Source organism: Ipomoea nil, unplaced genomic scaffold (genome assembly GCF_001879475.1).
Source record: "Ipomoea nil cultivar Tokyo-kokei standard unplaced genomic scaffold, Asagao_1.1 scaffold0211, whole genome shotgun sequence".
In the NCBI taxonomy this organism is placed as follows: domain Eukaryota; kingdom Viridiplantae; phylum Streptophyta; class Magnoliopsida; order Solanales; family Convolvulaceae; genus Ipomoea; species Ipomoea nil.
The window spans coordinates 38,534-66,274 of record NW_017616639.1 but is presented as its reverse complement, the minus strand read 5'-3'; the positions used below and the strand labels follow the sequence as shown (position 1 = coordinate 66,274).

The 27,741-nt window shown below is 36.2% G+C and overlaps 2 protein-coding genes across 2 annotated transcripts in view; both read left to right on the top strand.

The window, feature by feature from the left end:
• The first annotated feature begins 1,283 nt into the window (after positions 1 to 1,283).
• On the top strand, positions 1,284 to 25,076 carry LOC109192353 (scarecrow-like protein 8). The gene is made up of 3 exons (XM_019342952.1): positions 1,284 to 2,452; positions 22,426 to 22,429; positions 25,065 to 25,076. Exon 1 carries the CDS (start codon positions 1,306 to 1,308, stop codon positions 2,437 to 2,439), a length of 1,134 nt encoding a protein of 377 aa, XP_019198497.1. The 5' UTR covers positions 1,284 to 1,305; the 3' UTR covers positions 2,440 to 2,452; positions 22,426 to 22,429; positions 25,065 to 25,076.
• Positions 20,780 to 27,741, top strand: part of LOC109192281 (probable leucine-rich repeat receptor-like serine/threonine-protein kinase At3g14840) — a 21,066-nt gene continuing 14,104 nt past the window's right edge. Inside the window, exons 1-2 of the mRNA XM_019342863.1 lie at positions 20,780 to 20,789; positions 24,079 to 24,087. The gene's annotated coding sequence lies outside the window, so the exon portion shown is untranslated. The remainder of the gene's footprint in view (positions 20,790 to 24,078; positions 24,088 to 27,741) is intronic.

Genomic DNA, 27,741 nt, shown 5'->3' with positions numbered 1-27,741 from the left:
GAAGAACTCTTCAATATAAATGATTTTTGCATGCGTTAACATTACATAGAGTACCCTATATATACTATCTCACTTCCTAAAATAATGTAATTATAATAATGAAATGACTAATTATTCTCCTAATTATCAATTACACATAAATACTAATTATTTCCTAATTACATATATAAGGTAATATACATTATTCTTGCTGCATTGATCATCACCAATCAATGACGTATCAGTATATTAAGGAAATTCAATAAACAAAGAAAGAAAAAGAAAAATGAAGCGACGATTCTCCTTATTGATGTTCTTCTTAACTTTTCCTTCGATTTTCGGTGTGACTTGAAGTTCCCGATTGTCTCTTTTCAATCTTGGGCTTATTATACTCTTCAAAGGTGTAGTAATCTCTCCTTTCACCTTTGAAAATTGGAAGAATCACTATCTTCACTCTCTTTGTCTTCCTAACTAGCAGATAAACTTAGGGTTTGAAGGAAAATGATGTTTTATTTAGTATGGTGGAGAATGAGGGTAAAAATGAAAATTTCGCCTAAGTATTTTACACTTAAAATAGGCCTATATATATGGAAGAAGCATAGACATGAATACACTTGTCACTAACCATTCCATTAGAAATTGGGAACATATTCTTTTCATTTATTCGAAAAACACGTGAAAATAAAATGAACTACAAAAACAACCTCATACATACCTAAAGCTGGTAAAATGAACTACAAAAACAATACTAACATATTAGGATTTTTATGACCTTATATTGCATTCACAAATTCTCTGCATTTTGACTTAGAAACACATTTATATTCTAGACGTTTCCAATTTCAATACTAAAAATACACAATTTATACGTTGTTAATTAGGACCATAATAAATATTCATTTTTAGTACATTGTAGGCTCGTTTTGAACCTGTAGTACACTAAGAATGAATATGTGGTACATTAAAAAGAAACCGTATCAAAAGTTAATCTTATTATGTGAACTCTAGTCTCTATTATAAGCATTATTAAGGAAAAATAAATAACGTGAATTTGTAACACAAAATTTTGGTATTTTCACAAAATTTGTTATTTTAACAAACAAGTACACCACGTTTCAAAATATTATATAATTTAACCAGTAAAGTTTATATACTGTTAAACCAACTTTAATTTATTCTTAGTTGCTCATCGTGTGATGGACTCAGATTCTCTCTGAAAAACTTCAATTTTGGTTGGTCCCTAGACAATGTTCCCTTAAATGTTTCGTGTGGTTCTAGATTTAAACTCACCATTCAAGGGGTGACTCAATTAGTTTCGCCGTCTCCATGGAGTGTCCTGCGATAACATGCCCGAAGCAGGCCATATCAGAGGCGGCGACGGCGATAGCCGAAGGCAAAAACGAGGCGGCGTCGGAGATACTCAGTCGCCTCGCCCAGGTGGCCAACGTGAAAGGCACCTCCCAACAGCGACTCACAGCTTACATGACTTCCGCTTTACGATCGCGCGTGAGCCCCGTGGAATATCCTCCCCCAGTATCGGAACTGCACACCAAGGAACACCACTTCTCCACCCACAAACTGTACGAAGCTTCGCCGTGCTTTAAGCTAGGCTTCATGGCGGCGAATCTAGCCATCCTCCACGCCGTATCGGACCAGAGATTCTGTAAGCTCCACGTCATTGATTTCGACATCGGCGACGGCGGACGGTACTTGCATTTGCTCTACGCGCTCGCCGCCAGGAAACCTGAAAACCCTACGGTGTTGAAGATCACGACGTTCGCCGACGTCCCCGGCGGCGATCAGCAATTGAGAGCCGTGGAGGAGGAGCTGCAAAAACAGGCGCAGACCGCCGGAGTGTGCTTGAGTATCAACGTTATGCCGTGCTCAGACATCGAGCTGAGCCGCGAGCGCCTCTCCGTCGATCCCGACGAGGCTTTGGTCGTGAATTTCGCTTTCAATTTGTACAAACTCCCAGACGAAAACGTGGCGACGGAGAACCGGAGGGACGAGCTGCTCCGCCGCGTGAAGGCACTGTCGCCGACGGTGGTTACCGTGGTGGAGCAGGAGCTGAACGGGAACACCGCGCCGTTCGTGGCGCGCGTGAACGAGGCGTGCGGGTACTACGGCGCGCTGTTTGACTCGCTGGACGTGACCATTCCGAGGGAGAATAATTTCCGAGTCAGAATCGAGGAGGGACTGGGTCGCAAAATGGGTAATTCGATTGCTTGCGAGGGGAGGGACCGAGTTGAAAGATGCGAAGTGTTGGGCAAGTGGCGGGCCCGGCTCAGCATGGCCGGGTTCACCGCGATGCCGATGAGCCAACAAATTCCCGACTCGCTCCGGTCCAAGCTCAACTCGGGGACACGTGGCAACCCAGGATTCACCATAACTGAACAAGTCCGGGGTATCGGCTTCGGCTGGATGGGACAAACACTCGCCGTCACATCCGCTTGGCGTTAATTATACTTTATTATACCAAGTGGCTTGTGTTCCTCTAAGTGGGAGGTGATAAGTTCGATACACCTCACTTGAAGTATGTAGTGTGTATGTAGGGTATCCCTTCCTTATAATAAAATTAAAAAAAAAACTACTTTATTATTATTATTATTATTATTAATCGTTACTAAAAGTGTTTGAATTAGTATTAAAAATAGTATTTTAAATTTAATGATTTTTCCCTTTTTCTTTTTATTTTCTTCTTGTTGTACTAAGCTTGTCTTCCTTGTTTTTTTCATTATTAATTGTTATTGAGAAAATTAAGGAAAATTGGCCCCGCGAAGCGATTGAGAATATTTTTAGTGGCGCGTTTGGATTCTCCCGACAAAAGGTATTCATGCATTACCACTTAACCAAATGTGTTGGTTTGGCAAATATGGGGCCCACCCATTAGATTATTTCTGAGGTTGTATGGTTACTCTTAATTCAGACTTAAGGTAGCTCGCAAATTATCGCAAATTATGCTCACGGTGAACACAAGTCCAAACGACGTTGTTTTTATGCAAAAAAAGATAAATTCACGGATGTGGAGTTAACGGCGCGCGTTTGATCAAATTATGAATTTTCTGTTATGAGATTATGAATGTAATGAAAATTCATAATCTCATAACAGAAAATTCATAATCGCATAAAAGTAAAATATTTATTAAATTATGAATTTTCTGTTATGAGATTATGAATGTAATGTAGATTCATAATCTCATAACAGAAAATTCATAATCTCATAACTGAAAATTCATAATCTTATAATAGAAAATTCATAATCTTATAACAGAAAATTTATAATCTCATGGTTCCAAAGTGAATGTGTAGGCATGGTTCCAAAGTGAATGTGCAGGCATGGATTCATAATTTATGAATATCCGTGATTTCGGACGGGAATGTGTAGGCATGGTTCCAAAGTGAATGTGCAGGCATGAATTCATAATTTATGAATATCCGAAATCATTGCTCACCTCAAATTAAAGTGAAACCACGAAATGTGAAAATGAAGAAGAAAAATCACGTAATTAATTTTTTTTTTTTTTTTAAAAAAAAAAAGAAGATAACGGTATACTAACACCGTTGAAACCGTGTTCACCATGAATGGTGAACACGGTTCCATGGCATAACGATTGAAGGTAGCTCCAGTTGGTTGGAAAGTGTATTCTTCGAATTGGGTTCTAGTGGGCCCCCCTGCATCAATTTCCCTTCTCCTTTTATATTATTCTTCTGTTTTTTTTTTTTTTTTTCACTCATATTTTCCAAATTTAACCACAATAAATCTGGGTTTCACATGGGCCTTTGCCTCAATTTAGTGTCCATCTAAGTAAATGTATCGTTAACTTCGATGTACAGACAAGTTTGTATGACTTTTTAACAAACAAAGGATTATTAGGATGATTATGCTGTACCCACTTGTAAATTCATAATTAGGATGTACAGATAACTTGAAGGTTGGTACTGAATTTCAAAACAATATAATTAACAAGTTGGATTAGCTCCAGGATCTACTCTAGACAGAATAAACAATTAATTTAGAAATGCAATAAACGGAACCATGCACCAGGAGATGTTCATGCAGTTCAGAGCCTCACTCCTAAGTCTGCGGGGCCGCTCACGTCAACCCAAATCCACTAGAAGAATAATTGGAGTACAAAGGGAAAAGATATACACTGCTGGAAATCTCGCTATTTCCGTCCAACCGTAAGTTGGTCAGTATTTTAATAAAAATTTCAAATTTCTATCGCAAAAGAAGGGTGGACGGAAAGTTGGTCGGAAGTTTCGTTCAACATTTGCGCGTTGGACGGAAATTCCGTTCAACATCCAGTGTTGGAAGAAAATTCTGTCCAACCTGTAGTGTTGGTTGGTAAACTCAAATTGTGTAATAGGTAGAAATTAAAAATAATAAGTATTTTAATTTCCGTCCAACATGTTATTGGACAGAAATTTAAATATTTTAACCTTTTCTTCTTTTTCTCCGTTGAAGCTAAGTCTCGAAAACTTTCACTCCCGTCCAAGACTACCGCCAAATACCGGCCTTTAATAATTAAAAATTAAATTTCAAACCCAAGCCCCCCAAATACTTAATCCCTAATTCTCTGGACTTCTATTGCTTCCCCCAACTCAGCCGATAGCTCTTCCTTGCGAGACGAAGACGACAGCTCCTCCATGCCGAGTTCCAACCACAAAGCTGCTGCCGACGACACCGGAAGACTTCGCATCTCCTCTCCGGTCTCCGCCTCCGACCTTGCCGATGACGAAGCTACTGCCCGGCTCCGCTCCTGCCGACGACGAAGTTGCTGACTCTAAACTTAGTCTCCCCTGTGAACGAAGGTAGGTGCTTCTAGTTTTATACTTTCTACTTTAATCTTCTATTGTTGTTAAAGTTTAACCCTCACGTGCTACCACCCGAAACCCTAGTACTACATCGCTTCTTCAGGTTAGATCTACAAGTTGAAATTTCTATCGTTTGTACTAATTGGGATTTTTGCAGAGTCGTAAGCTTTTCTATTGTATTGTTGATTTGCATGATTCCCTGGTTGTATGAGTGTATGTTTATGTCTCTGAGCATATTCATGGAAATTTAGGAGAAACTATAAGTGTTCTTGTAAACTATCATTCTTGAATCAGCTTACAGTGGGAAGTTGGCACATCTCGCTTTTAATTTATCTTTTTGGTATTGGAATAATTGATCTGAATTGATATTTAAACTGTCTGACTATTTCGTCATGTCTGTTAATTTTCTAATAGCTAAGGGATGAGCTTCGTAATGAAACTTTGCAGCTTGCTAGTAAGTTCCTGGCCAGTTTTGTCATGAAACTATTTCTTTTAAAAATGTTATATACAGATGCATTTTAAACTCTCATCTTGTCTTTTACTCTTTTTCTATTGTGCATATCAACAGTATATCTTTTCTCACTCTTTGACTTGTGTAATAAAGATGTCTTCTTTACACTCACACTTTGCAGGTTGAGGAGAGAATAAGAGTACACCACGAGAGAAGTAAAAAACTGAAGCGGCTAGATGAAAAGGGTGCTGAGGCACACAAAATTGATGTGACAAGAAATTTGGTCAGGAGCCTTTCGTCAAAAATTAGAATTGCAATTCAGGTTGTTGATAAGATCCAACGATAAATAAACTGAGGGATGAGGAGTTGTGGCCACTGATTAATGAATTTATACAAGGGTATGCAGAAATTTAGTAATTTTATCAAGTAATCATTGTGTTTTTTATGCCTTTTTGTTCTACTAGGTGCTGCTGCTTCTTAATCTAAAATTTGAAACCTCTACTCTCTTTATTTTATTAATCTGTTTTTACTTATTGTTTTCCTTGAACATTGCTTCTTCTGTGATTCTGTTGGCATATATCCTTTGACGTCGGTGATATTCTGTTGGCATCTATCCTTCCTTCGAGTGAATTACTACTTTTGAGTGTTGTGACAATATATTTAATACTCTAGATAGTGTATGCCACACACTCCATCCTTCCAAGGACCCAATAAGCTCTAATTATCCTTCCTTCTGTTCCATGGTCCACTTATCACTGGAATAAATTCATAATATTGTTATTTATGATAATTTATAACTTTCTTGTGATGCATGATATCTTCTTTACTTGGAATTAACAAAAAAATTTCACTTTTCTATTGATGTTTTCTCTACTTCCAGAAAATAGGTTTGCTGTTGGAAGTGGGGCTAAAACTGTTTGCGAATGCTACTATGAGCAAGAGAATAACTGGTAATTTCCTTCTTTCTTTAGAATGTATTAAATTCTTTATTAAATGTAAGGTTGTAAGCTTCCTGTTCTTGAATTGCTGCGTCATATGACATAGAAATTGGCAATTAGAAGTATTCATTATGAGATAAAATTGGTGTCTGTAATTTCTGTCAGATATGATTAATCAAGTAGTCTTTATTATTGTTAGTTTGATTTAATTATAACAAATAAGAATTAGGTCTCTAAACATTAGAGCATATATTCCAATGCTAAAATGCTGCAAGAATGCTTTATGTTGTTTGATATAAGCTGTTGGATAAACTCAGTTGATCTTTAATGGTTCTTAGTACAAGTCTATTTATAAGCCACTTTCTTCTCTCTTTTCTTTTATTAGTAAACCTCTTTAGATTGGCTGTAGTTAAATTTCACAGATATGGTAATGCTAATGTTTGGAAGACTTTCACAGATTTATTCGACTATTTCCCACATACAGCTTTGGTTACCAATTTATAGTGTTCTTGTGCCTTTTCGGTATCACCTCATTCTTGTTCTTCAAACACCCATGAGTTTGAAAGTGATTGGTTTTGGTCAAAACATGAATATCCCTAACATGTATGGGTGCTTTTGATGGATGGTGGTCCATTTCAAGTTTAATTGATGAAATGTTTATCTCAGGTTGCTTATGATGATTTTGTTGCTACTGGATTATTTGCAGTTGCAAGAGAGAAATGACTTCTAAGTTTGTTTTTCCAAGTGTTGTTTATGTTTTCTGTATGGTTTTTGCATTTTGAAATTTATCACGGCCTAATTTTGGTGAAGGTCTACACTTGATCAAAGTCATTGAAGAAGAAGGTTGTGGATGATGGATTGATCAAAGCCATTGAAGTAGTGCCGGATTTGAAGGCTTATTTGGGTGCAGCATACTTAAGTAGTATTTTTTTTTTATTATAAAGAAGGGGGATACCCTATATATTTTCATGACTTATTTATGAACATGACCATACTTTTTGTTGTAAAGAATTTTGATGTTTAAATATATTTTCAATTTGAAATTTAGCGTGTCCATTAATTTGTTGATAACATATAATTTATTTATAACAGGTATAAATAAAATTATGGTAATATAAAAATAATAAAAACATTCCATGATTTAAGATTTTCCTACCAACAGTGGGAAGGGAAATTACAAAATATAATATGTGAGTTTTCCGTCCAACATTGGTCGAAATTTTTGACCAATGCACGTAGTTGGACGGAATTTCCGACCAACGCACATGGTTGGACGGAAATTCCCACGTTTTAAAAATGGTAGGTTACTCGCCGAAATTTCCGTCCAATTTTTGTTCGTTGGACAGAATTTCTGACCAAAAAGTAGAGTTGGACGAAATTTCTGACAAGCGTTTTTCCGAACGTTGAATTTGGTCGGTATGTTGGACGGAAATGTCGTTTCTGACCAATATATCGCGTTTTCCGTCCAACATTTGTTGGACGGAAAACGTGAGATTTCCAGCAGTGATAACATTACACTTTGAAGTATAAACTATATCTACTCCAGAACCTACTCCGGCGACTACGTGGACTTGACATGCAGGCTATCTTCTTTACATCACGAACTCTTTGTGAGATCTTCTTCAGCAGTTCATCACCGAATAGATATGAGAGCAGAGAATGTTAGAATAGCATGAGTGAATTTCCTCTTTAAAAGTCGTGAATTAAAATGCTAAACAAAGTAGCATTTTATAGAGGTATTGAAGTGCCTTCTTGATCCAAGAAAGTGGATCTTAAAACTCCTCATTTTAAGCTGCACCTTTTGATTAAAAAGCTCCCTGAAAATAGTTTCTTGACTAATAGTTCTTTGACCGAGTTTCTCCCTTGCTGTCTCACCTCCTGGAGCTGATCCAGTGACTAAAAACTTAACTAATTTTGACAACTATTTTTAGCCAACTATAAGAGGGTCTAACATGTAACATATTTTACACTTACAATCTCCCCCTTTGGCTATTAGTTGACAAAAACTATTGTGTACACAAAACAGACTCATAAGCCAGAAAAGATAGAAAACAATATACTTTATGAGTCAATGTGTTTACATGAACTGGATCAGTCAGGAGCCAGGAGTTACAAGCAACAAGGTTCTTCATTAAGATATTCATACTGTAAGGTGGTCAGTGGTTTTGCCAAAGAATTGATTGCATACTTAACACGAAGCACTTTTAGCACATAACATAGAACATATAATTGCATATACCAGGTAAACACAATGAAGCAACACAAATCAATACCATGTAAACTAGCAAACAACCAAGCAAGCCATGTATCATAGACTAACAAATAGGCAACATAACGAAAGCTAACAAGAAGTGCAATTATAGCTAACAAAAAATACTAACATGATACTACACATTATTTCAGTTCAGTGGCAACCATGACTCCCCCTTACTTTGATCTCCCACTTTATTGTTAAGCTAATGGGTAAAAGGGCAGGACGAAGAGATTAGAACTGTGAGCTGGATGAACTGTCTTCATCTTCATAAGCAGCTGGAGCAGTACGGGCAGCAACATTGGCTTCAATACTAGCGATCTGTCGGTGAGTATGTGCAAACCTCTCTTCTGTATTTACAATGGATGTCTGAAGAGAAGCAACATTAGCCTTTAAGTTCGTGAGGACAGAGACAAAGAATGCAGCCTGTTGATGGAGAGCGGCCAGCTCTGGAGAACACACTGGAGCAGAGTCAGATAGAGGCAGGAGAACGAGTAGGAGCAGGAGCCCGGGTAGGTGGTAACAAGAGAGAAGATCTATCATCAAAATGTGTACCCTAAAAAAGCTTGGGATCCATAGAGCGTTTGCGAGTAATCTCGATGATAGGCTCATTAGAGTAGAGTTTCAGACCCTGAGAGCATAGAATATTGGTGATTAAACATGGGAAAGGCAAATGGATCTTAGCCTCATTTTTCTTGGCAAAGCTCATAATGTGATGACAAATGAGAGATCCAAGATCAATATCCAAATGATGTCGGACTTTATAGAGAAGAGAAGCCATCGTCTTATTTATGGCATGGAGGGACACATTCGGCAGCCAATTTCTTGAGGCAAAACGAAAAAGAATGGAGAACACGGTAGTGAGCATATTTGATGGAACACCGTCTTTCGGCCAGGTGGGATGAGCATTATGAGTGAGCTCGGAAGATAACTGATCACGAGCTAGCTCAAAGGAGTCATCTATAGCGGTCCTGTCGAAGAACCTATTGATGACAGAGGGACTGAAAGCATATCATTTGTTGCGAACAAATACCTGATGATAGTGGGAATGAGAAGGTAGCACAGTATCATAGAGCAGATTGGCGTAGAATTCTGGAATCAGCCAAGAAGAATAGGAACCAACATTTCGGATAGTTCTGAGCAGATTTTGATCTTGGAGAAAGGAAATAACATCACAGGTGCGGTGAAGATATTCCAAATCATAATTCTTCTCAGCAAGTATACCACGAGCAGAATGTACTTTCCAGAGATCTTCCAATTCAGACGAAAGCAAAACAGGCCTGAAAGATTTTCCCTTGGAGGACTTGGGATACTTTGGTGGAGATGGTCTGACAATTGAGGTAGATTTAGGTGGTCTTGATGCTGAAGATGGACCCGAAGGAAACACAGGAATAGCTGAACCAGTCTTGGATCTAGTGCGGAGAGCAAGTCCCGAGAGACCAGATGTGCCAAGTCGCTTGCCAGGTCTGGATTCAGACAGAAACTCAACCTCATCACCTAGAGGAATCTTGCGCTTAGCTGCTGGAGCAGATTCTGGAGCAAAGATGGGATCAAACCGCTCCGCAACCTTAGCCTTCCCTTTTTTAGCTGAAGTAGCAAAAGGAACCTGGATAGCCGGAATAGGCGAGGGAAAATTGGGAAGATTGGCAATTAGATCAGATAAGATGGCAGCCTGGATGGATGGGTCCTGAACATTTAAATCAACCACCATGTCCTGGATAGTCACCCTGTGAGCACCCGAAACAGAAGGCAGAGCAGAGATGGGCACAGATCCTGGAGCAGCTACCGGAGCAACAACTGGAGTAGAGACTGGAGGCTCATCAACTGGCTTCTTCGAAGCAGATTGTGTGCCATCTTGAGGGGTCGATTGACCCAGCAAGGGTCCAGTATACCGAATAAAGGTGATAGGAACAATGGCCAGTCCTTCAAAGGGATCATTAAACAAAACAAAACAACAGTAGGACCAGCAAATAACACAAATAACAGCCGCAAGACACAAAACCCTAATTAGAGCTAGAGAGAACCCTAACACAGAGCAACAAGAAATTTCCACTAGAGAAGAGAGATATATTACCGTAGGACCAGATTGCAGGGCTCGAGCTTGGAGTTCGGCATGAAGCCCGGCTTCATCCACTGTGTCCTCGTCCAGAGACCATGGTTCGGAAGCGAGGTCCTTAGCTTTGTCGAAGATCACCTTGTCTCGGCGATGGTGAGCTCTTCTATCAGAGTGGGATGGCGAATTAGCATAGCAAGGACCGTCAAGGTAGAGTCGTCGGAGAGGGGTGCCGTGCCATGAAGAATCTGACGGTACAGATCAGCTCGCTCTTCTTCGGTGACATAGATTAGGAAAGGATTTATGCGAGACTGTGGGAGATTAGATGCCATGGGTGATGAATTGAACTGGTTTGAAGGAATTTTCGAATGGAGAGAATAGTTAGATGATTCGAGAGAATTTAAGTGAGGAATAGGGTTTATGATCCGAGGAAGAAGGTGAGGTCTAGAGATTTTTGACCGGGTCAGCACGGAATGGAGGATGAACCGGGTCACGGAATAGAGGATGGAGTGGGTCGGGTTGTTGGGCCCGTTCAGAGGTGTATTGCTGGAGCTGGTCTTGGAGAAGATCTAGGGCTGAAAAAAAAACCACTAAAAAAAACACAAAAAAAATGAAACAAAAAAAACAAATTAGAAAAATTTCAGTAAGGAAGTTTACAGACTCCTAGAGCTGCAAGGAGCAGTTCAAATCTTGCGTTGTCCAGAGGTTTAATGAATAAATCGGCCAGATTTTTCTCCGTTGGAATATATTCTAGGTTGATTTCTTTGTCTTTAACTAATTGTCGTATGAAATGATGTTTGATTTCAATGTGCTTGGTACGGGAGTGTTGGACAGGATTCTTGGATATGTTGATGGCACTAGTATTGTCACAGTAGAGAGTCATGCAATTTTGGTTGAGCCCGTAGTCCAACATCATTTGTCGTATCCATAAGAGCTGAGTACAACAGCTACCCGCTGCAATGTATTCAACCTCTGCAGTACTGAGAGATATGGAATTTTGTTTCTTACTCAGCCATGCAACCAAGTTTTTACGGATAAAGAAATATCCATCGAATGTACTTTTGCAATCATCCGCCTTACCGGCCCAGTCAGCATCGCTGAAACCTACAAGGCTCAAATTTGAGTTATTGGAAAACCAAATGCCATAAGTTAGAGTACCTTTCACATATTTGATAATTCTCTTGACAGCTTTTAGATGTGACTCTTTCAGAGCAGCCTGAAATCTCGCACACATTCCAACACTAAGCATGATGTTTGGGTGGCTGGTAGTCAGATATAACAGACTGGAATCAATAGATGTCCCTGATTATTCTTTGCTCAACTTTGTCGTTGTAGATATAGGAGTTCGTGTTTCCTTGGCTGATTCTAGCCCAAATTTTGTCAATAAATTTTTGGCATATTTTTCTTGAGATATAAAAATACCTTCACCTGTAAGCCTAGAAAGTAGGTTAATTCACCTATCATACTCATTTCGAACTCCTGTTGCATGACTTGAACTAGTTTATCTGTAGCGCCTGTTTGAGTTGAACCAAAGATGATATCATCAACATATACTTGAGCAATAGTGACATGTTTACCTGATCTTTTAATGAACAAGGTTTTGTCTACTCCCCTCGATTGTAGCCGTCACTACAAGAAATCTGTCATTTTTCGACGAAAATTTTGACGACGCTCTAGAAAGCGTCGCTAAATATAACAATTTGCGACGTTATATTAAATAACGTCACTATATATTATGGTAGAGACAATAATTTTTTTTTGTAATATTTGCTGACGAAATATATATTTTTTGTCAGTAAAGGTATAGAATCAATGGCGTTTTATAATAAACGTCCCTAAATGTTTTATTTTAAAAATTAATTTTAGCATAAAACGTCAGAAAAAGTAAACTTATTGTGCGGCAAAATTTTTAACCTCTGGCGCCATTAAAAAAAACTCTCTTTTGTATGAAAATTTATATTTCAATAAAATCAAATTCCCACCAAAATTTTATTCTTTGGGCGCCTTCTTGTACATTAGATTTTACAGCCACACATCTTCTTTTCTCTTCTCGTTCCACCTCCCCTAATTGTTTTCCTAAGCCGCAGACGCCCTGACCTAGTCTATCACCTCTTCCTTCAGATTGTCGCAACTCGCAAGTCGTCGTCGCCGCTTCCAGACCGCCATCGCCACCTCCAGACCGCCATCGCCACCTCCAGACATCCATCGCCAGTTGCCCAGTTCGCCACACAGCTTCGTTCGTTCGTCGCAAGCAGCCATCGCCACCTCCGACGCCTTCCCCTTCGCAGCACGGCTGGTAATTTCTAGTCTACAGTATACACTTCGGCTTTACTTTATTATTATTGTTATTATTGATTAGGGTTAAGTATTGATTAGTGATGATAATCATTGTTAGACAACATATATATTTGTACAGCCGAAAGGCAAATAAATTGATTTTCAAATTTTGTGTTTATACTGAGGATGTATGATTTGAATAGCCCATTCTACAATTGTTATCCTGTTTATATAGTTTGTTGACACTTGATGTGGTGACTGCAATTATAGTGATGCAGTGGGGATATTTTTTTTCTTTGGGTAGCAAAGATGTGGTTGATTAGAGGGATCTCATGGACTCTAGATGCCTTTCCATTCAGTCTGATTTAATATTTATTCGAAAAATGAAAAAATAGTTGATGTTTAGAGAAATTAGAGAATTGGCTTCATCATATTGGCCTTGCAATAAATGAGCTTCTTCTTTCTTTTTTCTTTTGTAGCAAAGATGGGGCAGATAAGAGGGATTTAATGGGATTTTCTATGGACAATTATAATTTGGATGTCTTGTTAAGTAAACTGATTTAAATTTTTAATAAGAAAGAGAGTTTGTTGTTAGGGAAAATAGAGAATTGACTTCAGCATATAGTAGTGCCTTAAGGTAGATGTGGGAACAGAATGCAAAGAGTAGATAAGGCATCGAACTGAATGATAAAAATGATAAGGCATAGAACTGAATGATTAAAATGATAGGGATACAGTGTTATATAAGTTTTCTATGACAAATATATGTGTCCAGGAGTCCATATTATAACATACTATGGCTATTTAAAATTTTCTTCATTTAAAGTTTGCTGATTTATTCTTGAGTTAAGGTTTTATGAAAGTCTTTTAGCTTGAGTTGTGAGTTTTATCTGGGAATATATAACTTGAATTGCACACTATGTATTTCTTGGCCCTTCATCTATCTTCATGGGTGTTTTAGAAGACTAATGGCTCCGAGGAGAGTACCAAATTGGCACCTGATGATCACTCCACCCTATTTACATTTGGAACTTCATATTAACATTGAAACAATATTCTTGCCTCTTTTAATTAGGTGTTGTCTTCGTAAAGCTTTGCAAACTTCTAAGCCTTGAGGAGCACCCAATTGTTCAAAAACCGAGTGGGTTATGTAGAGCTGCACCTTACATAGCTTCTCTTTCATATGGAAATTGTAAGTAACACTTAGCTAGATCATATCCTGCTGTTTGTCAAAGATTGATTAGATATAGAGCTAAAGATTTTTCTCCTTTGTTATGCCTTTATCTCAATGGTTCTCTTGTTTTTTGATGATTTATAGCTCTCATCATAAAACTTATAGAGTTTCTGTTCTCTCAGATTTCAAAATTGTGTACATATTTTAGAAGTTCGATGATAATGAATGTTTGTTTCTCTTGATTTCTAAGTTTTCATAGTCTGCTGAAATTTATATCACTCTTCTTTAATTGTTTTTGCACCTCACATTGTTTTCTATTCTTCCTAAAACACTGGACACCAGTTTTTTGTGTTGTCACTTGATAGTGGAGAAGGTGCACCAAATAAGTGCTTAGTACAGGATAGCAGAAAACTTAGAGAAAATTGGGGAAAGATGTGCAATTGCCTGTCCCTCCTAAGGGAAAGAAAAGGGCTAAGACAGTAAGAGAGAAGCTGTTTGCCAGTGATCTGTATGCAGCTCACATTGAGAGGTAAAATATATAAAAAATAAAATCTTGAAAGGTTGATTTTAGTGGTAAGGTTTGTGTGAGATGAAAGTAATGAACAAAGCAAATAACAATCAAATAGGTGAAATGAGGGGCTTCACTAAGCCAACTCTTGCCTATATGCTTTTCTTCTTAGTGTATTAATGGTGAGCATTTTCTATGAATTTCAGTATATAGAAAGTTGTAGACGGTACTTACCGGTTCAAGGCTCATTGGTATATTATTCCAGAAAAAAAACTGTTGCAGAAGACAACCTCATAACTTAAGAAGAGAGCTCTATCGAACGAATGACTTTGCCGATGCTGAGGTAATTTTCTTAAACACTTGCTCTGGTGGGTGTTTGTAATTGTTTTCCTAATTTTCTTGTGCTTCTCCTGGCTTTTGTTTTCAGATTACCATTTGTATCTTGTTTCCCATTGCATACTTGTTATCATGAATGAAGAGCATTGAGCCATTGATGAATTTCATGCATTTATTTATTAATTTTAAGATTAAGATTTTGTTTAATCATATGCCATAGTAGATGTCACCCTCTCCTTGCTCTGTTACAAATATTGATAGATCATTTGATGAATTTTAAGACTGGAAATTGTATGTTTTAAGATTATATTAAAACATTTTGGGGTTTTATTGGCAGTCAACGGACAGAAGCTTGTGATTATGAAGCTAGAAGTGAGATGATAGTTGATAAGTAGGGGTTTGACTGTTTGAGCGCACCACTGTTCTTGCAAGACTTGAGGAAAGTTTATATTAGAGCTTCAGCTTATATAGCTTTTATACTCCTATTTTACCATTACCTTTGTATTGCTAATAATAAGACCAATTTGGCTAGATTCTGATTTCTTGTACAATGTTTTTTACTTGGCAGGGAATTATTGCATATCTAGAAGTACTCATCAAATCAGTCCATCTCCCCAAGACAAAGGACTTTCAAAGTGCCGGTCTCAATAGTTTTGATAAACATGAACATTATTATCTATCTTTATATAGAATTGTATATATTCCCGTGTCTAGTCTGACCTTATTTAAGAATCATTTGTATAACATTGCGTCCTTGTAATTCTATATTATACTATGAAAAATATTCTTCTATTTTGAATATTTAATTGATGCTAAAATATTTTATTTTCAATTATATGAAACTGTTGTGTAAATCATTCTATATACAAGTATATGTAAATTATCATCAATCAAGGGTAAAAAAATTACAAATATCTCCAAATATAAAATTTTGCGATGAAAAACGAATATGAAAAAAACGTCAGTAAATGTATTAATGACAAGCATAATTGTATGGAAAACGTCAGTAATGACACATTTGTTGATGAAATATTATACTTCGTCACAAACTATTACCGACGTTTTTGTTAATATTACGTTGCAAAAAGTATGTATTCAATGACATTATCAAGACTATGCAAAAACGTCAGTAATCGTATTATTTTGTGACGAAAAATTAACTTCGTCAGTAATACCTTTCCATATGCCGCTAACCCGACGGTCGGGGTGACGTTTTTATTTCGTCAGTAAAGACATTTGGCGACGTTTTTTTACTTTTATCGACGTTTAAAAAACGTCGCTAAATGACAGATTTCTTGTAGTGCGTGCTGGAGTAGATACTAGGACAGTCTCTCATACCAGGCCCTAGGGGCTTGTTTTAGACCATAGAGAGCTTTGTCTAGTAAGTAAACGTGGTCAGGATGATGAGGATCTTCGAAGCCTTTTGGCTGAGCCACATATATGTCTTCGGATAAGTAGCCATTTAGAAAGGCCGTTTTGACATCCATCTGGAACAACTTAATCCTGAGAGCACAGGCAATGGATATGAGCAACCTTATAGACTCAAGACGTGCAACTAGGGCAAATGTCTCATCATAGTCATTCCCTTCGATCTGGGAGTAGCCTTGGGCAACTAATCGTGCTTTATTGCGTGCAATGTTACCAGCTGAGTCAGTCTTGTTACGAAAAATCCATTTTGTACCTACAACATTTACTCCGTCAGGTTTAGGTACTAGATTCCATACCTTGTTCCGCTCGAATTGCCCTAACTCTTCTTGCATGGCCTTGATCCAGTGTTAATCAGTTAGAGCTTCTTTTACCGTCTTAGGTTCAATCTTTGACGTATAACACGTATATCCGGCAAGTTCAAGGTAATTACGTTTTATTCCTCTGGTACGAATTCCGGAGGATGGATCTCCTATAATGTTCTGTGTGGGATGATCTTTGTGCTTCCGAGTGGCCACTTCAAGAGCTCCTGCATTTTGTTCTGACTCAGGTTCTGGACTACTGGTTGTTGAAGTAGGATTAGGATCTAGTTCAGGGAGAACTAGAGCTGGTTCAGGAGATTCTGAATTACTTGTGTTGGATTCTGGCGTAGCTTCAGAGTCAGGATCTCCTACAACTTCTGTTATTTCATCTGGCTGATCATCAACAACTACATTCATGGATTCCATGATGGACTTAGTGACTCTGTTTTAGACTCGGTAGGCATGACTATTTGTTGAGTAGCCAAGAAAATACCCTTCGTCACTTTTCGGTTCGAACTTGGCTGTTGGGTGTCTATCCTTCAAGATAAAACATCGTGAGCCAAAAATATGAAAGTAGTTAATGTTTGGTTTCTTAACTTTCCAGATCTCATATGGAGTTTTGTGTGCCCCGGGGCGTAGGTAGACTCTGTTTATTGTGTGACCAGCTGTACTCACTGCTTCAGCCCAAAATCTCTAGGGTAGATCTTTGGCATTTAGCATAACTCTGGCCATTTCTTGAATCGTCCGATTCTTCCATTCCACTACTCCGTTTTGTTGTGGTGTTTTGGGTGCTGAATACTCGTGAGTGATTCCTAAGTTGGCACACCAGTCATCAAACACTTGATTGTCGAATTCACGTCCGTGATCACTTCTGATGCATATAATTGTAGAGGTGATCACGGTTCCAGTTCCGGGTTCGGAACCGGCGGTTCCGGTTCCGTATTTGGCTGAACCGGAACTGGAACCTTATATTAAGGTTCCGGTTGGAACCGCCGGTTCTAACCGGTATTTTTTTTTTTTTTTTTTTTTTTTGTAAATTGTAAGTTGAATAAATTGTAAGCTTGTAAGTAGTGTTAGGCCGTAAGTTGAGTAAATTTTTTATTTTTTTTAAAGATGACAGTTGTAACTTGTAAGTTTAAGTGGAATAAATTGTTTAACTTTGCTATGTTTTAATACAAAGACCTTATGAGAATGGCGATCAGATAGTATTGAAACTGATAAAGGTAATTCTTAGGCTATTAATGTTTAGAAAAATAAAGGAAACAAATGACAGTAACTGTCATTTGTTTCCTTTATTTTTCTAAACATTAATAGCCTAAGAATTACCTTTATCAGTTTCAATACTCTCTGACCACCACTCCCATAAAGTCTTTATATTAATTTATTCATAGCAAAAATTAAGTAATCTATTTCATTTAAACTAAAAAAAAATTAATAATTTTGGGCTTGCACTTAATTTTACCAAGACTAAGTTGCCTACGTATCTTATTGAAACTTCAATAAGAATCAAAGCTCACGTAGTTCTCTTACCCTTTTTTTTAAGTGTCTGTTTGCTCCCCTTCGGTTGCAGTAGTGGTTGCATCATCGTAAAAGAAATCGTTAATGATGGTAGATCTTTCAATTTCTTGTTGTCGAAGCTTTGCCAATCCCCAATCTGATGTGCAAACTTGAACTTCAATTGACTGGGGCGTCATCCTTGAACGAGTATCATCCAACATGTTTCCACCTACACTAAATTCCCGTTCTACTACCACAGTAGAAGCAGGAGTTCCAAAAATTTGTTTTGCAATAACAGATAAAATAGGAAAATTTCTTTCATGGTCTTTCCACCACTGCAAAACATTCAGATCATCATTATCATTATCAAAAAAATACAAAATCAGTATTTAAATATATTTCTGCCTCGGATAATGCTGGAGATGATGATGAACTTGTTGTCCCACTGGTCCGACGATTTTTACCTACTCTAGATAGCAGGTTAAAGCCTCTACTTCGTTGAGTTGATTGCGAGCTTTGTGAACTACTTTGGGAAGATGTACTAATGTTCAACGAAGGACCATAAGCATGCAAATATTCTTCACACATACTATAAAACAAATTTGTTATTTCACTATGGACAATATTAAAATTAACATATTGTGGGCTTGTAGGATCATTTAATTCTAAACATTCATAATAATTTTGTAAAAATGTATTTAAACCTACTAATTTACAACGAGGATCAAAACACATTGCAATTAAATAAATTATAGGAATATTTCTATAATATTCTAAAAATTTTGATTTCATGCATAAAATAGCACCATGCAATATAGGATCATCACGAAATTCAAAGAGCTTGCCAACAATATTTACAGCATAAACTAAAAATAAATGTGTAGTCGGATAATACACGCCAGACAAAGCATTGGTAGCATCATTAAATTCTTTTAATAATTCACAAACTTTAGTGCATGCATCCTAATGTTGTGGAAATAAATTAATAGCACTATTATTCGCAAAAAAAGGAACATAACAACTCTTTGTAAGGAATAATACTACTGAGCAAAAGAAACGTAGAATTCCAACGATTTGGTACATCTCGAGGAAATCTTTTTACAGTTGCTTTTTCTAATATACAAAATCTATTAAATTCTTTTTGTGCATTTAGATGTCTCCACAAATAAAGAATAACATCTCTAATGGGTTTAATACTATTGTGAAGTGATTGTAAACCAGCTTGAACACATAAATTTAAAACATGACAAACACATCTTTGATGGAAAAATTTACCTCCAAAATATGGACCACATAACTCCATAAGTTCAGGGATTGCAGCAGTATTATTAGAAGCATTATCAAAACCAACTGCAAAAATTTTGTTAGTAATTCTGTATTCATCAAAAATACCTTGCAACTTACTATAAATGTTGTGTGCAGTGTGTGATTCATCAAAATAACGAAAAGCAAGAATTCTTTTTTGTAGCGCCCATTCATGATCTACATAATGACATGTAACACCTAAATATGAATGTAGCGCCCATTCACACATTTGGGAATTTAATGCACCCCGACAAAATTCTTTAAAACCCACTTTTTGACCAAAACTAAAAGGTAGACCATCTATTGCAACCATTTCAGCAAACTTGTTTCTACTGTTATCATCTGTGTAACGAAATAAAGCATTAGATTTAGTTGTGTACCTGCCAATTTGTTGTTGTGTTTGGGTATTTACCTCTTTGTCCGGATGCTTTGTGCTTATATGCTTTCTGTATGGCCCGTAGCCACCGAATTTCGTCCAATTGTACTCCTTATCGCAATAATTACATTTTACTACAGTTCTTCCATCAGGTTTTTCAACTTTCGTCATGTGTACCCTGAAAAGATCAGATTTTAGCTTGGAAAGAATGGAAGGTTGAACTTCTTCGCCTTCATTGTCCTGGCCCTGAGAAAAATCTTCAGTAGGATTGTTAGATTCAAAAGAAGAAAGAAAGGGATGAGAGCCAAAAGAGGCACATTGCGGGTCATTTATAGCTAGTTGAGGATTTGGGTTTAAGTCTTGGTAGTACGATTGTTGTTGTAAAAATTGGTGGTATTGATATTCGCTTTGAAATCACTGAAATGAATGCCGTGGAGGTTCAAGAGAAGGAGATTCTCTTGAAAATCCTTGAACAGAATGTCGTGGAGGTTCAAAATAAGAAGTAGATTTGCCACGATTTTCACGACTCCCACTAGCTTGACCGAAAAAGATGCTCTGCTTGAACTATCCATGGTAGAAGTAGAAATTTAAAAAATGTAGAAATAAATAATAAGAGTTGAAAGAAAGTATTGAAAATTGTAGGGAATGTAAGCAATTATTCAAATTTTGTAGAATGAGAAAATAAGAGAATGAGAATTCAGAGAATCATAGTATTGAGAGTTTGAGAGAGTGAGAGAGAGATACTGAAATTTTGGATGAAGAAATATTTGTTGAACTCACGCATTTATAGAAGGGGAAGTCTAAAGAATGAACGAATGCCTGAAAAAATGACCGTTTTCAACAATCATTTTCAAAATTTTCCTAATTTTCGACTTAAAGCCGAAAATTTCGGAACATGAATGACAAAGACTCAACTTTGAGTCTTGTCAATAAGACTCAAAGCTGAGTGCTTTGGCCTCTAGCTCTAAAATAGCCGTTGGAAATTGAAATTTTATATATATATATATATATATATATATATATATATATATATATATATATATATATATATATATTGGCTAACTGGCCACTTGGCCAGTTGGCCTTTTGGCTTAATAACTCTGTGGAGTCATGGGTAGAGATTCCCGTGACTCCACAATCCACTCTGCCTCACTGCTATGCGGCAGAGTGGCAGACTGCTGGCTGCAGCCTGCAGGCAGTCAAGCACGTCTGCTGGCTGCAGCCAGCTAATTTTAATTTTTTTTTTTAGGGTTTGGGTCGGTTCCGGTTCTAAAATTTTACAAACCTTAACCGGAACCGTACGGACGGTTTCGGTTAGGTTCCGGTTTGCACAGTCACAGTTCCGGTTCGAACCGTAACCGTGGTCACCTCTATATAACTGGCTCATTCTTCTCCTTTTGGAGTTTGAGTCCCAGTGCTTTGAAGGCTTCGAACGCTTCGGATTTCTCCCTGAGAAAACTGACCCACGAAAAACGAGAAAAATCATCAACACAAACTAGAATGTACCTTTTTCCTCCAATGTTTTCGGTTCTGGTGGGTCCAATAAGATCCATGTGGATTAGTTCCAGACAGTGCGCGGTGTTGATCATGTTCTGAGTAGTATGAGGTGACCTAGTCTATTTTCCATCTTGACAAGCACTACATACTCCAGTTGTTTCTACCTTTATATTCGGTAGACCTCGTACACCATCAATTTTGATTAGTTTATCAAGAGAGCGATAATTTAAGTGACCCAGTTTTTTATGCCACAACTTGGACTCTTTTATGCTAGACCTATAACAAATAGAGTCGTTAGTAAGAATATAGCAGTTATCAGAAGAACGTTTACCTTCCATGATGCAATTTTTCTAATAGTCTATGACATTGCAACTGTCTCTTGTGAAGCAGACTTTCCACTCTTGGTCACATAATTGACTTATACTTATAAGGTTTGCATGAAGTCCTTCTACCAGAAAAACTTGCTTCAGTTTGGGTAACCCTGATACATTTAAAGTGCCAATTCCAGTGATTTTACCCTTAACACAATCACCAAACGTGACTTCTCCTGTATTGCCCTTTATGTTGTTTAAAAAACTTTTATTTCCCGTCATGTGACGCGAACACCCACTGTCGAAGTACCATCTTTCTTCTCTGTTTGTGCTCGTGGAGTGAAACGAAACATGACATACGAAATCACTCTTTCTTACCCAGATTTGCTTAACAAACGGGGTGAGGAACTTTTGGGTATATTTCTCAACTCTTTGGTCTTTGTAGAAGTAGAAACACTCTGGTTTCGTATGTCATCGCACCCTGCAATAATGACAGATGGGATTATAATACCTGAGTTTGGTTACCTTTTTACCTGGAGCACCTGTGACACGGTGTTGAGCTGTACTGGTTTCTGGACTATCATGAACTGGTCCAGTGACTGAGTCAGGACCCAAGGCTTTTACAAACACTGTTACAACCTTGTCTTTTCCTCCAGAATAACCTAAACCATATGGTCCAACTTTGTGATTCGTTGGATTAATGCGAAGTCGCTGATGTTCGATTGAACCGTTATGTTTATCCTTTTGATGTACATGCTAGTTATGATGTTGTTGATGCTAGTATGTGTTGTTCCTGCGTTTCCTAATGAGGATTGGCAACTTGTGTTGCCAATCATGTTAACCTTTGGATTAAGGTCTATCGTTGTTTGATTGTTGATTCATGTCTTTCATTGAAATCTATCGATTGAATTCCTTGACATGATCTTGTGCATATGTTGTACACGTTTGTTGATACTTGATTGGGCTATCGATGAGCCTCAATCCTCTATGATAATGACTATGTGTTACTATGAGATTGGTGGTATTGTTACTGAGCTTTGTTCATTTGATCGGTGGGATACTATCACACATGTGTTGATAAGTATTATTACTTATTATTGAATGGCACTGCATGTGCTAAGAGTTCGGCGGTAAAAGCTAGCGGAGTTTGGCGGGGAGCAATGGCTCCAGGAGGGAAAATGTTGGACTCGGTGTACAGGGTAGCACTAGGAGGTAATGGTTGGAACTGAGATAAGGTCGGGGGTAGCCATAAGGTTGGAACTGGGCATAAGGTTGGAAGTTGGTACTTGAAACGTATCGTTGAATGTGATCCTTGACTTTCTATTGCTTATGAGCATGATTATTGTTATCCCTTGATTGATTATCGTATGATGTATCTTGTTGATGAGTAAGATTGCTTCTGTAATTCTTATTGATTTATTGAGTAACCGTTGATGTTGGTCTTTATTTGAGAGTGATCTATGATGAGTCTTATGATGTCTCTATTCCTCGTTTTAAAGACTATATACTATGTATTCCAAAGTCTCAAATGGTTTTCATATATCTATACTATATTGTACTCAACGAGTATTGGTGGGTTACTTAGCATTATTCGCTAACGGGTGCTACCCCTTATGTTTTCAGGTGATGAGTAGATCGTTGAGAGCGCACTATATGAGGACGTGATTAGCGTAGCTTTCCCTATCTGTAGTTAGATTTGTGACATGTGAGCCTTAGTTTGTTGAACTGTTAACTTATGTTGGATTTGGTTTTAGATTCTATCCTGTGCATCTATAGCTTAGATAGATGTGGCATAACTCCCTCGTACTTGACTGTTAGTTTCCGCTTGCTTTTAATGAAATGGTTAGATTTGTCTTTACACATAAGTTTTAAATTATGCTAAAAATCGAGGGTGTTACAGGCATCCTAACAATCAATGAAAGAGCTGGCAACAAGTAAATAACTAAATACGGTATAAATTAAAGTTAGTAACGTGGAAGTGGAACAACACAGTAGCATTTGATGCAAGGTGGTTTTACTCCATTTTTTATTTTCACTATTTGAACAGTTGTGATGAATTTTGTTGTAGCTTCAAAGTGTTATGGCATCATTTGTGTGGCAGTGGGTTCATGTTTATGCCCCTTTTGTTTTAGTTTTTTGTTTTGTTTTGTTTTTTTGTTTTGTTTTTTTTTTTTTTTTTTTTTTTTTTTTTTTTTGGAGTTATCTTTTTTTCTTCTTAATTTTTTTGGTACTTTTTTCTTCCAAAGTTATTCTTCTACTTGGACCTTCCAGATAACCTATCAATTTCTTCAGTAAGTATATCCTGATCATTGACACTATTAATTATTAAACAAGAACACTGATGTAACTCTAAAGTCTAATCTATAATATTTTTTTTTCCATACTGTAAGAACAATTAACTGACCCATTATTAGCAATTAGTTATTCTTCATTGAATTTCAACTCTTTTATACAATGTGGTACACTGGCAATTTTAGTTTTAGAGAATGAAAGGGAAAGTGGTAGTTTTTGCCATTAAGTTATATGGAAATATAGCTGACTTAGGCTTTTAAGTTATTTGTATAACCACTTTCTGTTATTGAGTGTATTTTGGTAGTTTGGCCAAAATTGTACAATTGCCATATTTTAATCAAAATTTTACTTTCCTATTACACTTCAAAGACTTAACACATTGTCTTCACCTTACATTCCTCTCTTCGGTCACTTTGATAAATTAATGCTTATGTTGGTTGTCAATTTGTCATGAGCTCATGAATAATGAATTATATGTTAATATATTATTCGTTTGTTGGAAATTTGGTTCAGTTATGGAAAAATTCTTTAAAAGAAAAGCAACTTTTGAGGATTCATCTAGTCAGGCTAGTCCCGAAGTGTCAAGTGCAAGGCCTCGTATTGAATTTAACATAGATGAACTTGAAGCTGATCCGGCTAAAAGGAAAAGTTAATCAAGACATATTTACGCAACTAGATGAGCGATGATTTATTAAATGATTGCTTAGTGCCGTATGTTTAAAATGACATTTTTGATCAAGTTTCAAATGAAGCAATTCTACAACGATTTCAAAATATGAAAAAGCATAGGGGAATATTATCCCGTAGTTCATCATAAATATTGTATTGTAATTTATAATGTATTTTGTATTTCAACTATCTTATCTGTATTTGAACCTTGTATTTGAACATTTCTGAATTTATTTTCCCTTTGCTTCTTTGCCCCCGTTGAAGAAAAATCCTGGGTCCGCCACTGTACATAAAAACAATTAGACTCTTAAATTATAAAAAGTGATTATAGTTAAAAATATCAACTTGTTATTTTTGTGCATCTAAACCTAATAATAGTTGACTATCTACCGGTAATTAGGGTTCTAGCGACCAACAATTATTCAATAGTCCCCGGTGACCGAATTTGTTCACCGGAACACTAATTACCAGTTATTATTGATAGATAATAGGCTATTGAGACTAGATCCATAAAAAAACTAGTTGATATATTTAATTACAACTTTTTAAAGTTCATGATCTAATTACTTTTTCATATAAAGTTCAATACTTTTAACTCTTTTCCCAAGTATATTTTTTAAAAATGATATTGAAATATCTTTATGGAACAATACCATATGTGCTATTAATAGAACCTTTCCTTTTTTTTAAAAAAAAAAAAATTTTAGGAACTTCAATATTGAAGACTATACCAACCAAGAGTATAGTAAGACTTATGCTGCATGGCCCTTGGTCTTTCCACAGGCAAATTATATCGCGCACCAGGGTGCACAATGCATTGTACGCCCTCAAAGTATATGTGTATTATGTTAAGAGTTTATGTGTATTATGTTAAGAATTTACGTATATTATGTTAAAAGTTCATCTGTGTTATGTTAAAAGTTTGTGTATTATGTATGTTAAGAGTGTATGTGATATGTATATTATGTATTATGTTAAGATTTTGTGTATTATGTTAAGAGTTTATGTATATTCTACTATACAGTTATGTACATACGAAACAGAGGATTTTTGGGGCGCACGATATATCAATTGCTTTCCACATTATGTCTTAGACTTGGTTTTTCCACACGTCTTAGATTTAATTTGGGCTTTTCACACGTTTTTTGGTTCTTAATTTGTCATTTTTTCATACTTGAGATCTCCAAATTCAAAATTATTTGCTATTTCATTACAAGGAAGTATCTTCACTATCTTGGGGAGACCACCTTTAGACATTAATTTGCTGCCTCGCATAACATTCAAACGTGAAAAATGTCATGGGAAACATCCATTCCAACCACTACATTATGGAATTTACAAGGGGCGACCTAGTACGTTGTACGTAGGTGTGGGCGTGTGGCATCATATTTAAAAGTTGCGAGTTTATTTTTTGCTAATATTTTATCAATTGAACTCGTCATATATGATCTTTTCTATGTATACCTTCAGATAATTGTAGCAGGTTTTATGGTTTCACCCCAAAAAAAAAATGAAATTAATTTTGATCCATCAAAATTAGTGGTAACAAATTAAACTTTGATACTTGACTCCTAATTCTCTAAAGAAAACTTCTAATTTCGCCTCTAGCTAGTTAGATTTTTTCGGAGTCTCGCACATAGATGGATCCAGAATTTTCTTTTTTTAATTCTTTTTTTTTTAGTGGGGATGAAAGATTAATACAAAAGAGATAGTTTGTAAAAAAGAAAATAATAATAATAATAATTCGTTGGTTGGAAAGTAGTAGTTTGGTTACAGTCATCTTTTCTTTTGTTTCTTTGTTCATGTACGTTTGGGCATGCAGATTGACGCATTTATTAGAACATTGAATATAGTTTTTAATTTTTTTTTTATTATTATAAGAGAAGAAGATACCTACATATACATGCTACTACATCAAATGTGATGGGGACATTAGGTATGGGCTGAAGACCAGGTAGGCTGGGGTTATTGGGCCGGGGCAGGACGCCGCGGGGTGGTCGGCGTCAGCCAGGCGTCGGCTGGGGCGCTTATATAGAGGAGCTCTAGAGCTCATTTCTAAACATTTTCAATGTGGGATCAAATGATCCAACATCATTTACAAAGGGGAGTTCGTGGCACCCTTTTGTCTTCTTCTTATTTATTTTAGTTTTAATTTTATTTTGTATATCGTTTTCTTTGGATTTCTACTACTACTACTATTATTATTATTATTATTATTATTATTATTATTATTATTATTATTATTATTATTATTGATAAACTCGCCAAAATTTTAACAAATTCGTCATTTTAACATTTTAACATTAATCAAAACCCCCAAAAAAATTATATAATAACTCAGTAATTTGCTCCAAATGGCTAAAAACTAATACAACACATACATTTTGTGTTAATCTATCACAACCCCCATTAATAATAAATAAATAAATAATAAATAAATAAAAACTAAAATAAGAAGACAAAGTTGAGGCTTTTTAAATAATAACCTTTTGACATCTCAATACTTGCCCACATTGATGGGCAAGAAATTATGTTTGTAAGGGGATCATTGCTCTTATATAAAGGAGCTCTCTCTTTTCAAACATTTTCAGTGTGGGATAAAAATGATCTCAAAATCATTTACAAAGGGAGCCCGTGACTCCTTTTTTATTTTTATTTTTTTTAAATTTTAATTTTAATTTTAATTTTATTTTGTATATAGTTTTGTTTGGATTATTATTGTTATTATTATTGTTGTTGTTGTTATTGTAATTTGATTATTTGGCAAATTCGTCAAAATTTTAAGAAATTCGTCTGTTTAACATTTTATATTTTATCAAAACACCAAAAATATTATTTAATAACTTAACAATTTGCTCGAAACTGCTAAAAACTAAAACAACTCATATACATTTTTGGTTAATCTTTCCCAAACCCCTAATAATTAAAAAAATTAAGAATCCATTAAGATAAGTTTTTTTTTTTTTTTTTTTTTTTTTTTTTTTTTTTTAAATAAGAGCCATTTGACACGTTGGATTTTAATAGGTTGAGAAAGTTTATATGAACAGATACTATATGTAACAGGGTTAATCAAATAGTTATGTTGTGGAACCGTATCCACCTTGCAAGGTGGACACAATTCTATGCTCATAAATACTGAACTATAAGTTCATTATTATAAAGCTATATATTCATAATCTTTGAACTTCATATTCATAATTATTGAACTCTATATTCATAATTACAGAACTCTATGTTCATAGTTATTGAATTATATGTTCATAATTATAAAGATATATATTCATA